General features: G+C 38.8%; 1 protein-coding gene across 1 annotated transcript in view; it reads right to left on the bottom strand.

Annotated features, from left to right (window-relative positions):
- The window catches only part of PIK3C2G (phosphatidylinositol-4-phosphate 3-kinase catalytic subunit type 2 gamma), a 190,586-nt gene that overhangs the window by 121,959 nt on the left and 53,863 nt on the right, over positions 1-14,764 (bottom strand). The window contains exons 13-15 of the mRNA XM_014256031.2: positions 11,557-11,688; positions 3,086-3,200; positions 1,580-1,710 (exon numbers count right to left, since the gene is read on the bottom strand). Coding sequence (XP_014111506.2) covers positions 1,580-1,710; positions 3,086-3,200; positions 11,557-11,688 — 378 coding nt within the window. The remainder of the gene's footprint in view (positions 1-1,579; positions 1,711-3,085; positions 3,201-11,556; positions 11,689-14,764) is intronic.

Below are 14,764 nucleotides of genomic sequence, written 5' to 3'. Positions count from 1 at the left end.
GCCTTCACAAATATCTGCCTTCACAGCTTTGTGATAGCAGATTTTAAAAGCTCACCACTGATTGTTTAAAGAAGTACTTTATTCCATTTGTTGATAACTGATTTCCTACTTGTTTCATTGAATGTCCCTAAGTTCAAACATTGCAGGATTTGATGAGGCATTTACCTTGTCTATCACCATCATGATTCTACAAAAATTAATTGTAAATGCACAGAAATCCTCTAGTCTTCACTCCAAGCTACAGACTCTCAGCCTTTTTAGCTTCTCTTGGTCGAAGAGCTGCTTAAGCCCTTTCATGATATTTGCTGCCCCTTCCTGCACACTTTCCACATCTACTGTGTCCTTCCCAAACCTTGAAGACAAGAACCATGCAGCATTCTCACTAAAATGGGCATCAAGGTTTTTAGCAGCAGAGAAATGTCATGCACTGTCTTCTTTGACAAATTACTTTGTACTTAGCTAATTTCTTAATGATCTTATTCCTTCTTGCTGAGAATTCTTGGCACAATTTTGCCATGGTAACAGAGGTCACAGGCATTGGGTTTGAGGTTCCCTAAACCATTCCAAAGCATATTTTGCAGGTGGAAATTTCACTCTCACCGTGGCTCTCTATAATAAAATACTGACATCCCATTCACATTTTGAAACAGAATAATAAAACCTCAAATCACAATTCCTGCTGTAAATAAAAATTATTTTGCCTTTCATCTGTCTTTGTGAAAGTTAAATATAAAATGCAACAGGAAACTTGTCTCTCTTTTTTTAAAAAATAATTTTAAAAAATCCTCAAACCACCAACACAGAAATCAACACAGAAAAATCTTCTTAACAGATACATCATATCCCACTGAGAGTGCTGAATTAAGTTATTTAGTTATTGCACAACTAATGCACCTTTTGACCTTTGATGGAGGATTAATTCACACAATTAACTGCCATTAGAATAATGGCTCTCTGCAAGCACCTGTGTTCCAAATCCCACTCTGATTATACCCTAAATTATTTTATGTAGTACATAATCCTAATTAGTAGTACAACATTCATATAGCAGAGAATACTAATCTACCTCATTTCAGAGTGTGTTTTGCTCCACTTTATCTACCTTCTGTGAAAGCTGAACTTTCTATACTTCTTACCTTGCTTATAACTTGAAACAGATTTTTCAAAAGCCATTTCACAGCTCTATCTGAAGTCTGAGTGTTTAATAACTAAAGGGGGCTGGTTTCCATAGAACCTAAAGGTGTTCTGACTAATACTGATACACATGTACTGCATTACCTGAAAATCCTGCGTTTTGAACAAAAAATTAGTTTCTTGCCTCAAAGACATGAAAAGATCTAGTAATAGAAAGGGAAAAACAATCCTTTTGTAAACTGGTAAAATACCCTGCCACCTCCAGGGCCTTATTAGGCCTTGCTGTGATCTGTTCCTTCATTTAGAGGTGTCACTTCTCAAATCAGTCAAGCTAGGCTTCTTCAGAGGAAAATTTTGTTTTTAACAAATTGGATACATTTAATTGTGATCGATAGGGTAAGTACAGCACAGCAAGAACCAGCAGGGTCAGGTGGGGACAACTTACAGCAGGAGAGAATGTTTCTGTGAAAGTCTTGCAATGTGCTTCAGGCACTCTGGCGTTGGCTCTACAAGATCACCTCTCCTTTCTTCAGGTTCAGGTTTAATGAACTCCAAGTCAGTTTCTGGGAAGTCAATCTTTATTTAAAAAAAAAAACAAGAAAAGAAAGGAAATAAAGAAAGATAGAAGGGTTTTAGCAATGTATAATCTCCAATAGAAGTGTCAATAAATGTTAACTTGGATTTGTACAGGGAGTATACAATGTGTGACAAAAAGAAGAGGGGATAATTATTTGAGGGTGCTCATTGTATGTAATATATTACTTAAATGTCTTGGTGATAGATTTCATCCACAGAAATCACTGGAACCTAACATTCCTGGGAGAATTTCATCCACCACATTACAATTTTATTGGAACTGCATAAGCTCAAAGGTGAAGCAATTTCTTATTTTTTGCCTCCTCTCTTTTTTTTTTTTGAGATGGTTCTCAAATGGAAAACTTTGATTAATGTAGATTTGTTTTGTTTTTTGAAAAGTAAGGCTATTTCTGATGTGTAGTTTGTCACTGCAAGAGATGGAAATTAGATTCCTGATTTCTCTTCTAGATGTTCAATTTATAAATATATTGTACAGCATCTACCAATTTTCTATTCTTACACATGCCTGTCAGAAATTAAGGATAATGTTTTTTAAGATACAGAGAAAATAAACATTCAACCAAAACTACAAAACTTGAGATACTTGATAATCTGAGTAGACTCATCTGGAAATTCAGATTCTTCTTCAAAACTCAGCTCAATTCGCATTTAGCTTTAGTCAATTAATGCACACCAAAATGTCTTATCTATATCTACTTTTTAATATAAGTATTTGATATGCATCATTCTTCGAAAAGTTAACAAATTTATTCCCTACAAAGCACTCAGTTACACCGTAAAACTGGATGATCTTTATGGTCTCCTTCAAACCAAGCCTAGGTTTTCTATGAAAATATATATTTATAACATTTCCATCATGTTCACAAATTGTGACACTGCTATACAGCTGGGAGTAACTAAAAACGAGAGGGGGAAGGAATGAGAAATTCTGTTTCATTTCTTTCAGTGGATATAAATTAATAGCCATTTACTGTCTCAACTTCCCTGAATTATTAATAGGGGGAGCTATTTTAAGGCATGGTCTTTGACTGAACTCCTCAGCCTGGAAAATCCCCATTTGCTCGTCTGTTAAAACAAGGCTATTTTAGGCCAGGCTCATTTATCTGTATTATCTGCTTTTATATTTCATTTTATGACAGACACTAAGATTTTTAATACAGAAAACAACTGGCTTTGTCCTTGAAACACCCAGTTGCTAACTCAGCCTGGAAAGGTGACAAAACTACCGCGCAGACCTGATGTATTTCTTCAAGCGTCTGTAAAGGAATTAGGATTTTGAGTTTGGGTGGGAACATCCCTTTTTCTTGCACTTTGTTAGAAAACAAGCTTTTTTTTTGCTCTCTGGCTTCCTCACCTGCAGTGTGAGTGAGGTTGGTGCCTCGGTGCTGCAGATGCCCGGGGTGATCGCTGCGGTGGGGACTGTGCTGTGCCGCGCCATGCTGAGCAGCGCCGTTCCGCCCATCAGCCTCCTGCAAGAAACACAAGAGAAATGCTGCACTGGGAGCAGGCCTCATTGAAATCCCATGAAATGGAGCTGCAGAGCTTAAAAGACAAGCTAAAGGAGAGCAAACCCTCTATGTGACTAGTACAAATCTGGCCTCAGCCAGTAGAGGTTGCATCCTGATGGCCTCACTGCCACGGCAGCATCTCTGCATTTGCAGGGTTCATGAAAAAAAAAAATCACTCTGCCAAGATATCCTGAGTCACTTTACCACTGGTTTCTTGTGTGACAGGGGCTGCCCTTTAAGCCAGGTGTAAAATAAGGATAATAAATATTTGTCTCAAGATTTAATTTTGAGGGCAAATATGGTAGAGACTGTGAAGCATCGATACACTGTAAAAGGTGGAGGGCAGCATATTTGTTCCACAAAAAGAAGAAACTCATGGCTATCTACTGCATCCATAAGGGATCCCTGCTGATTTTATGTGTAGGTGGCAGGGAGGGGGAAGTATGATATGAGAGTCTCTAAAGAGCTGAAAGAAGTTGGAGTGGGATAGTTTGTACCACATGTGCCACACAGAGTTTTTGGATGGATGAAAGGTTATGGTCTGAAGCACCAGTATGAGCACTACACATCCAAGAAAGTCTTATCAGTAACACAGGCATGCATGTGGCCAGCAGATAAGAAACCCAGTATGATTTGGCAGGTCAGCACAATTTAGTCTAGAGAACCTGAAGAAAATCAGAAAGTTTGGGTGTAAATTCTAAGTGTAACAAACCAATCAAATTTAGATTGCAGCACCTGAATAAAGGAAGATATAATACACTAGGCTTACCCCTTAATTTGTCTACATCTTAATGAGCAGTGAGGTTGGAAATTCAATTATGTTCAGCATCTCTTCTTTTACTGGCAAGTAATTTTCATTAAGATCTCTTTAAACAGTGCTCAGTCAAAACAACTGAGAGAATCACTAGATACTGCAGCAGAAAGAGCCAGCCAGGTAAATGAGGTCTGAATGCCTGCTTTTCACCTGAGAGGAAGATGTTAGAGGCATGAGAGACACCAGATGGACTATTTGATCCCAGCATGAGTTTGTAACATTGCTGTAAAGAGAGTATCTTTTGAATTGCAAATTGAAATAGATTGCTTAAAGTCATCTGAAGAAGATTTAAGAAACTCCCACAAAGTGAGTGTTATAGTCAACATAAATGAGTATAAACCTAATTCAGGACCAATTTTTCTTTATCACCTCTCAGGCTGTTTGTGTTGTTAGCACAGACATTTTATTTTATTTTATTGTGAGAACAGAGCTCAGGAGGATTAAAGACAGTTACTTTCTGAAGGTTTTTTTTTGCAGCTGTAGGTGCATCTGCAGGAGAAGGGAGGCAGAAAAAGAGCTGTGATATGAACAAGATAGCACTTGGAGGAAAGCAATTGTGTGATATGAAGTCTCTCTCATTTAGGTAATTGATGGGAATGAGGAAGTGATCAATGGTGATTCAAAGCGGTTTTCCTGTGATGTGTACTCAGATGGCCTTTATTAAATGAGTTGCATCTCTTCAACTAATCCTTTGTTGACAAAGATTTACATCATAATTTGAACTAATAGGCACTTTTGTTAGAAGGGAGAGGAGTAGTTGAGAATAAATGAACATGAAGACTAAATTACCCTTTTGAACCCTCATTACTGCTAATCACTTACATATTGTGCTCTAAAACTATGGGGGCCTTTAAAAAAAATACATATAGTGGATTTTTTTCCTGGGAAACCTGTGTAGACAAATATAAGAAATAGTATAGACCTGAGAGGTGCTGTAGATGTGTTTGGGACCTTTACTGAGCTCATTATTTCAACTCATTTACACCGAGACAGATGTGGCTAAAGACTGTCCAGGAAGACAAAGAAGAATCCTTGAAGGCAGATGGGCTTCTCAGAGATAAAGAAAATGTAATAGGAAAGCAAAAGTAATGCAAAAAAACAAAGCAAAACAAGGAATTAATTCACTTCTTCCCATGGGCAGGCAGGTGTTCAGCCATGTCCAGAGGAGCAGGGCCCCATCTCAGGTAAAGTGACTTGGGAAGACAAACACCACCACTGCAAATGTCTCTGCTCTTTTTCCTTTATCCCCCTCTCTTTATACACTGAGGATGATGTCCCATGGTCTGGAATATCCCTCTGCTTGAATATCCCTCTTGTCCTGGCCATGTCTCCTCCCAGCCTCCCCCAACTCCTTGCCAGTGTGGCAGCAGGAAAAGCAGAAAAGGCCTTGGCTCTGTGCAAGCCCTGCTCAGCAGTAACAAAACCATCTCTAGGTTATCAACCCCGGGTTCGGCATAAATCCAAAACACAGCATAAATCCAAAACACAGCTCCATAGCAGCCACTGGGAAGAAGATTCATTCTACCCCAGCCCAAACCAGCACACCCAGCAAACTTTGGGGCGCTTACAAGCACAGTCAATATTCCTCAGAACAGCTGGCTTTTGGACACAGAAATGGAACTATTACAGGGGCCAAGTGGATGGGTGAAACAGGGAAAAGATGCATCATTATTTTTATTAAAAGGAGCAGGTGGGAGTGCCGGATCCATTCAGAAAATGAAGGAATGAGCATCAAGATCATGATAACCATATCCTTTAGTGAACAGACAGATTATTCTCTCTCCTACTTGGTTCTACCATTCCAGTTTTTCCATCTCTGAGGTAAGGGTAATGACCTTTTAAAGACTTGCACAATGAGCACAGACACAGGAAATGGCTTTCATGTAAGAACTTCTCTACCAAGCAGATCAGAAAGTGAATATTCTGCTCTGTGCCTACTGCCATTTATTTATTTTGGAATTACTCAGATTCCCTTTTCTTGTTTATTACTGGAGCTAAAATAAACTTCCCATCTTGCTACAGAAACGACATTGGCATTTAAAGGCAGCTCAAGTTATCCTAAATTGATAAACTCAATTTTATGCTCTCAAGTCCCAAGGCAAACTTCCCTCACCACACTCCACAAGAGAAAAGTTTTGTTGCTTGCTCTGTCTGGTTTGGAAATCCCAAAATAAACTGTGGTGAAATCAGTGAAACCAGAGCAATGGGAACTGTGGGGGACATTGCAAGTCCCCAGTTGCCCCAGAATGATGGATTTCCAGTTTCTTAATCAGCTCTGAATCACTAAACTGTTCAGCCCAAGACACAAATGCAATTTCTGATGTGGAAGGTTGGAACAAAGGCTTCCAAACACTTTTTGAACTGCCTCTAGCATCTAATGAGACTTCTTGATACAGATGCACCATCAAAGGCTCTACTGGCACTGATTTAGGGCTGCTGTCTAAAGACAACTGTCTGACAAGGCTGAGAAAAGCAGATATGATCTACTGGGCAAGCGGGAATTCTCATTATCACCCTGTTCCTTCACAAATGTATGTAACATTAGAGTAGGGTTAATGCTTAGGCTGAATAAAGCAGGAAAATTAGGACAAAATACTGTGTAAAAATAATGTAAGTGTCCCCAAACCTGATAGTATAAGTCTCTGAAGTTCAGAGTTGAGGTTAAATTTAAAAGAAATGAAAATCTGCTAAAATATATATAAGAAAACCCCCACTCCTCATATCTTATGACCCAAGCAGTGTTAATTCTGCATTGGAATGAGACTGTGAAATAATTAATTTATTATAATCAAAAATACTACAGAGTTCTAGAAAATTCAAAATAGAGACAATTTTCCACCACAAAGTAATGCTAAATGTACCACAGACATTTGTAAGGAACACAACCTCCACCCCCACAGTTTCCAGCTTAAATAACTTCCCTAAATTTGTAGGATAAATTTGTAAATGATAATTACATTGAGTACAAAATCAACGGCTTATTCCAGACTTTGAAAAAAAAAATTTGCATTTATGTTCCTGATTATATCGTAATTTTTGTTCCAGAAATATAAAGTCACAAAATCAGCTTGCAAGCAATGATTTTAGAGTAAACAACACAATTTAGGCAACTCTTGGAGAATACTTTCAGGAAGTCAGTTTGATAAGCAGGAATCCCAAGTTTGGCCAAGACTATATCCAGCAGCTAATTGTGTTATAAATCTGCACACTGCAAGAAAAGCATCAGAAGAGTGAAAGATAACACTAGAATTCAGGAAATAATGTAAATTAAGCAAATTTGAGGTCTGCTAAACATATGTTCACTGACAAGTCTTTAGCAACATCAAAAACCCTAAAGCTGGCCAAATTCTTGAGGGCATTTTTAGCTATTGTGTGGCTTCAAAATGGGCCAGCTACAAAGAGATTGCAATATAAAATATAATATGCTTTAAATAAACAGCTAGATTTGTTTCTTTATAAATATATATATATATATATACTTCTCATACAATCTGATTAATATTTTTTATAGGAGAATGGGAGTGATAAACTCAGCAAATAACTACAGGCCCTTGATCTGGCAAGAGACTTTAACATGGTCATGTCCTAAAGCATGAGAAACTTCACACCTCTAGAAACAGGTGAAAAGAATTTGTACACACAAATGTAAATGTTAAAATAAGTTCATGTTTTTTTAATCTTCACTTTGAATTAAACATAAAGCATTAAAATACAGAGAAGAGATTAGATCATAAAATGAAAATTATTATTTGGGAAGAGAAATTAGATATAAAATTTAAAAAGAGGAGCAAATTCGGAAATATTTTAATTAGTGTTCTTTTGCCTTAGCAGATCAAGATTCTAAGTAATACCTGGGAATAACACAAAATTGTTTTTTCCCCCTTCTCTCTTTAACATTAGCCAAATAACTTTGAATAAAATTCCTGTGGTTTTAATCAGACAATGACATAACAGGACAGAAATGAGGAACAGTATTTAAAAAAATGTAAAAATGTTTGACACTCATTTTCTTTTTCCAATGTTTAACAAAACAATCTTTTTTTTTTTCTTTTCTTTTCTTTTTTTTTTCTTTTTATCAAGCATCTGCATAGGAAAAGAGGAACTACAATCCTTCTTCACACTTATCTTCACTGACCCTGACAAAAAGCCAACTGGGACAAGGATTTGAACCAGGATGTTTAATGACCCAGGCAAATACCTCTGGGCAGCTGGCTTTTTCAAAGAGCTTATTTCTGTCCTTTCCCCAATAAATTAAATTCTAGACATAAGAATGTTAAGACTTTTTAGAACTCAAATTCACCTCTGAGGAAAGTTTTATTTTGAGAAAGTGTTATTTTCCAAGCTAGAAATGTTTTGTCAAAGATTTTCTGGTCAGATTTCTTTAATCTCTTAATACACATTTACAGAGTTTGTTATTTAAAAACCCTAATACCATAATCTTTGCAGTAATACAAGGAGCTCTTGACATATTAGCATGACACTGGAGGTACAAATGTTTTCTTGGAACATACTTCCAAGTTCAGAAGTACTCTATTGAAATAAGTCTGGAAGTTTAGTTGCATTCCAGCAGCAAGGGGAGTTTCAGGGCAATTCTTATTTTTAAACCTGTCTGTCTATCAATTGAAATCCCAGGGAATGAATAATCCTACGGAGCTGTGGTTGGCCAAAGGAGAAAAAGGCATTTAGGCTTCTTTGTGGTAATAATTACTGTAATTGTAAATGACACAGCTATCAGATTAGGGGGTGTTGAACATGCTATTCCTAAATCATTCCTGCAACAAGTCAGCCTCGAGTTCTGCTTTGAAGGGTCATTTCAGCAGTGATCTCTACAATTACATAGCAAATGGAAGGAAAGTAGCCCTCTATCCCTTTCAAAGTGCTAACTCTGTGTTCCAGGAAAGAACAGAGTAACTTTTTCTGTCAAATTTTTGAAACTGTCAGGCTGACTTGGGGATCTGCCTGATGAAAACCAGTGCGCTTGCTCTGATGGCATGCATGAAAAAATATAGCTCAGAGGGAGCTGAGGACTTTCAGGTCTTCCAAAAGTCATTCCTTTTGGTCTTGAACGCTGGAAATCAGAAAACCTCCAGAACAACACAGGTCCTCAAGAACAGAATTCTCATATAGCCACATTTGGAGGTAAAGGGGATAAGTGTTCCCTCATGAAAGTTATCATGCCTCAAACACTTTCATGCTTGCTTTAAAAATACAAACACAAGAGAAGAGTGAAGTGCCCTTCTTAAGACTAACTATGAAAGAAAAGTCATTGAATAAATTGCCCCAGCAATCCTTGCAGCAGAGATTTGATTCATGCTTTTTTCCTTCCTTCAAGCTAAGTGCTCTAAACATGAAGTCACAAAAGAGCAGAGTAACATTGAATTTTCTCTGAAAAGATGGAAAAAGCGTCTAGCCCAGTCCAAATTATTTCCTACACCTCTCAGATTAAAAGTTCAAGAAAACAAAAGGTCTCTCAAATATAGCAAATTAATACATGCAGATTTTTTGTTTTATTTTGTTTTAAAAGGTGATTGCCAGCATATAGAGAAGTAGATCAAGATGTCTCAAGATAAGGAAAGAGCTGTAGCTTAGAGGGGGATGCTGATGCAGAAACTTCTGGGGCTTGAATGTATCCCTCTATTGCACACAGGGCTATGGAGTCTAAATAAAACATTCATATCACTGCAAAGACTCAGTCTAAATTCAGATGTCTCAGTGCTAATGAAACATATTCAGAGCACCACGGAAAATTTACCTTGGATCTTTGTTTATACATAGCTGCAGAGACATTCAAGCTACAAGCAACTTTAAAACACTGTTATATTGTGTACTGTGTAGAAAGAAGTTGTTAGAAAAGAGAAGAAAGCTTCTAAAGTGGTGTGGAGAGTGAAAAAGGCTCATTGTGGTCACCACTAATTGTCCCAACTTAAGCAGAATGAATGTGTGTGAGAACAGAAAAACAAAAACAAAACAAAACAACCCAAACAAACAAAAAACCCAACAAACAAACAAATCAACCACTGTGAAGAAGAAATAGTTTTGGCAAAATTACGGGAAGGAGGGAGGGCAGGAGGCAGGGAAGGAAGGAAGTGGCGGAAGGAAGGAAGGAAGTGGCGGAAGGAAGTGGCGGAAGGAAGGAAGGAAGTGGCGGAAGGAAGGAAGGAAGGAAGGAAGGAAGTGGCGGAAGGAAGGAAGTGGCGGAAGGAAGGAAGTGGCGGAAGGAAGGAAGGAAGGAAGGAAGGAAGGAAGTGGCGGAAGGAAGGAAGGAAGTGGCGGAAGGAAGTGGCGGAAGGAAGGAAGTGGCGGAAGGAAGGAAGTGGCGGAAGGAAGGAAGTGGCGGAAGGAAGGAAGTGGCGGAAGGAAGGAAGGAAGTGGCGGAAGGAAGGAAGGAAGGAAGTGGCGGAAGGAAGGAAGGAAGGAAGTGGCGGAAGGAAGGAAGGAAGGAAGTGGCGGAAGGAAGGAAGGAAGTGGCGGAAGGAAGGAAGGAAGTGGCGGAAGGAAGTGGCGGAAGGAAGTGGCGGAAGGAAGTGGCGGAAGGAAGTGGCGGAAGGAAGTGGCGGAAGGAAGTGGCGGAAGGAAGGAAGGAAGGAAGGAAGGAAGGAAGGAAGGAAGGAAGGAAGGAAGGAAGGAAGGAAGGAAGGAAGGAAGGAAGGAAGGAAGGAAGGAAGGAAGGAAGGAAGGAAGGAAGGAAGGAAGGAAGGAAGGAAGGAAGGAAGGAAGGAAGGAAGGAAGGAAGGAAGGAAGGAAGGAAGGAAGGAAGTGGCGGAAGGAAGGAAGGAAGGAAGGAAGTGGCGGAAGGAAGGAAGGAAGGAAGGAAGTGGCGGAAGGAAGGAAGGAAGGAAGGAAGTGGCGGAAGGAAGGAAGGAAGGAAGGAAGGAAGTGGCGGAAGGAAGGAAGGAAGGAAGGAAGTGGCGGAAGGAAGGAAGTGGCGGAAGGAAGGAAGTGGCGGAAGGAAGGAAGTGGCGGAAGGAAGGAAGTGGCGGAAGGAAGGAAGTGGCGGAAGGAAGGAAGTGGCGGAAGGAAGGAAGTGGCGGAAGGAAGGAAGTGGCGGAAGGAAGGAAGTGGCGGAAGGAAGTGGCGGAAGGAAGTGGCGGAAGGAAGTGGCGGAAGGAAGTGGCGGAAGGAAGTGGCGGAAGGAAGTGGCGGAAGGAAGTGGCGGAAGGAAGGAAGTGGCGGAAGGAAGGAAGTGGCGGAAGGAAGGAAGTGGCGGAAGGAAGGAAGTGGCGGAAGGAAGTGGCGGAAGGAAGGAAGGAAGGAAGGAAGGAAGGAAGGAAGGAAGGAAGGAAGGAAGGAAGGAAGGAGGGAAGGAGGGAAGGAGGGAAGGAGGGAAGGAAGGAGTGGATGGGGCTCTTACTTGTACAGCAAAAGCAGTTTGCTCTAAGTGACCTTTTCAGTCTTACAGGAGGTCCTGAAGTGAATAATTTTGTCTTTTTTTCTTCCTCCCAGGTTGAGTGCAACACTATTCAAGAATGGTCTTTTCTTAAGGTCACACAAAACCCAACTTACTCTTTTGCATACAACGGGGAGCATGTCCAAGCAAGCACTTCTGTATTTTTAGAGGTGCTGTTTACTCCCAGTAGTTTTATTGTCAGCATCGTTTCCCTTGGAAGAGCCTTTATTCGTAGAGGGAAGTTGACCCTTAAAGAAAATCAGAAAAGAGAAAAAGAAAAGTTAAAAAAATTGAGCATTTTTACAACAAGTGGGTTCTTTCTACATTTTTCTAGATGCTCTAACGCATATATTGAGCTATAAATTACAGAAGTTGCACTCTGAAGGAAAATGCAGATCCCTTCAATCCATTGATGAGTATTGGCAGCCTGAGTTGTAGCAGTTGAGAAAAGGCAGATAAGAAGTCATTCACTTCAGAGGTAACTACTAGAGCTGGCAGAGGCAGGAAAAGCTTAATTAAACTTTGCTTTGGAATTACCTTATCAATGAAAGGCTATTTCAGAATAAACAACCCGTTAAGGGAGAATTGAAAAGCGGAAGTTTTTGGCTGTTTTGAGTCTTCAGAGGAAAACACCATTTAAAAAAACCAAGAATTTCTCCTGAGTATGATAATCATTCTCTTGTTCAGGCATGCTTTGGTGGTGTGATAGTTCTTAACCACAATTTAAAGGTAGATGTTGTCTTAACAGCAATGACAGATCCTCATTTTTTAGTGAGAATATTCAGGTTTCATCAATATTCATCTCGACTTTGCATTGACCATTAGCTTCTTGGTCATTCAGTTCATTTATACAGTTTATAAAAATTGTTCAAAAATCATAACTCAAAATTATTCCAATAAGCAAGATAGTTTCATGCTGTATGGAGAGATCACACATGTAATTACCCACATGTGTGCATATCTTTTTCCTGAAGAGATAATTTTCTGGCCTTTTCCATGTATATTCAGTGGAAACTTGAATTTCTCAAATGGAGAGTAAAATTAATTAGATTTTTTTCTGTATAAAAAAGTCAATATAAGGAGCTAGGAGCTACAAGGATTATTCCACATTGGTAATATAGTCATTAAAAAGACAAAAAATCTGCATAAACTGGAGATTAAGAAAACAGAGTAAATGATAAATCTGAGTAATAGAGTGACAGAAGAATGCAATGCAGCATTTTTAAAAAGATATGGTCACACTTAAACAGCAAGTAAAAGTAGAAACTGCATTTAAAAAGTATATTAGCCTGTAAAACATAGGAATTATAGATGCTAGAAGTAAGACATGGTAATAGTAAAAGGAAAAATCAGCATAAGATTTTCCTCCTAATTCCAAATCTATCAAATTTCTATTGAATTTGAGAAAGTTTCCTTGAATGTGCTGAGGAGCTACTGAGAGAAAGTAGATGGCTTTCAGCTGAAAATCTGAAGTACTGCAAATTAGCATTAATGTCAAAATTTCAGATCATCAGTCTTCCAACATTTGGAAATTATGCAAATGTGCACACCTCCCCCTTTGAATAACAAAGCAAGACAGCCATTTCCCACTCTTTCTGATTACCATGAACAGAATTGAGAAGCAATTCTCAACTGTCTTCCCACGTGTCCCTATTTAAAGCTTTCAAGTTTGCTTTCCCTGGCTCATGCACTCTTCTTTACTCATAATTAGTTAGAAACAGTTATTGGGAAACTGAACTGGTTTACCTGCTAAAAATAGGTTGTTCTGTCTTTTTCACTGAGAGGTCAACAACACTTGTTACATAAAAATGTTTGACAGAATTAACTTTAAAGAACGATTCATGATTTGAAGAGACAATAATAAAATATCAAGACCTGCATTTTGTGATACAGACAATTGCTAACACTTTGTCTGAACCTCAAGCAGTAAAGAAAAACTCTCAGGATCATCACTGGAGAAAGCAAATGCTTGCCAGAATTTGCCCAGGACACATTTTTCCTACTTCTAGCAGGAAAAGAGCCTGGAAACTCTGACAAGTTACACATCCCAAGAGTTAAAGTATGGGCCAAAGAGGACCAAAATTTCCCTTCTGGAGACATGTCATATGCAAAAAAAGGGGAATATCTGCTTTTAAGAACTTTAATTAATGCCTGTCTGAATTTACCCAGTTGGTGTCACCCTTTGTGACTGAGGGTGACTAAGAAGAAGGGGATGGAACCCTGGCCAGAAATAAGAAGCTGCTCACTGAGAAAGTGCCATTCACAGATATCAGATAAAGTTATACCACTTGTTTCCTAAAATAATTCAGCACACAAGAGCTCTGGGGAAACCCAGGATGTGCCCTGAGAGAATGGAAACAAAACAGAAAAGCCAAACAAAATATGGAGAAGAGGGAAACCTACTGCCAAGAAAGGATCTGAGGTGATGAGTGGTAGGCTTAATGTTAATTCCATACTTCGTGTCTGTAGGTTTAACATAAATTATGAAGGTTGGAAAAAGAGGAGATGGTGAAATAAATACATTAAGAGTAACCAGCTAAGACCAAAGAAAATAACTAAGAGATCTCAGCCACTGAAAAATGAAACTGATGGGAAAATAAGGGGGGAAATTTGGACTTTACACATTATAAGCTAAATGGTACCAGCCTGTTTGGACTCCGCACCAAGAAGACAATCACACTTCCCAAAGGTAATATACAAGTTCTAAAGCAAAACTAGACTCAAAAAATAACAAACAGAAGAAGCACTACACAAGGCAACATTCTTAGGTACCAAATTATTCACATTGTTTCTGAGAACTTTCTGGGAAGGATTAAATATGATAAAAGACTTTAACAGAAGCTCATATTTATACATAAAACCCATCAAGTTCAAATTAAGACATTAACTGGTTAAAGCACTTGAAAATAGAAACTAAATTCATGAAAATCAGTGAATAAAGCTAGCCTTGTCTTTGGCAGAAGCTCTCAACCTAATCACCAAAACACTACTTGCAATTTCTTCTTCCTCTGTTCAAATCAATCCTAATATGAGACCAGAACTCATTTTGAATTAGCCAGGTTCATTTTATGGCCTGAGTGATCCATAGCTATACACAGAATATCTGAATTGCTGACGTACTGGATGCTCTTCCTGGTGACCTTTTACCACATGCATTTTTTACAGCTGTGATCAGCTTCTCTGGGCAGCAAGTCCCAGGGTCTCAGCACCCTCAGAGCAAAGAATTCCTTACTAACATCTAACCTAAATCTACTCTCCATTTTAGGCTGGTAGCTGATAGAAAATGCTCACCTGGCATCTCTATTTTGACTATTCCTTTGCAAA

The sequence above is a fragment of the Pseudopodoces humilis genome, chromosome 5, assembly GCF_049639895.1.
Source record: "Pseudopodoces humilis isolate 2021_Gansu_Grassland_sample_001 chromosome 5, ASM4963989v1, whole genome shotgun sequence".
Lineage (NCBI taxonomy): Eukaryota > Metazoa > Chordata > Aves > Passeriformes > Paridae > Pseudopodoces > Pseudopodoces humilis.
The sequence above is the reverse complement of the archived record's forward strand: the minus strand, read 5'-3'. Positions and strand labels throughout refer to the sequence as shown.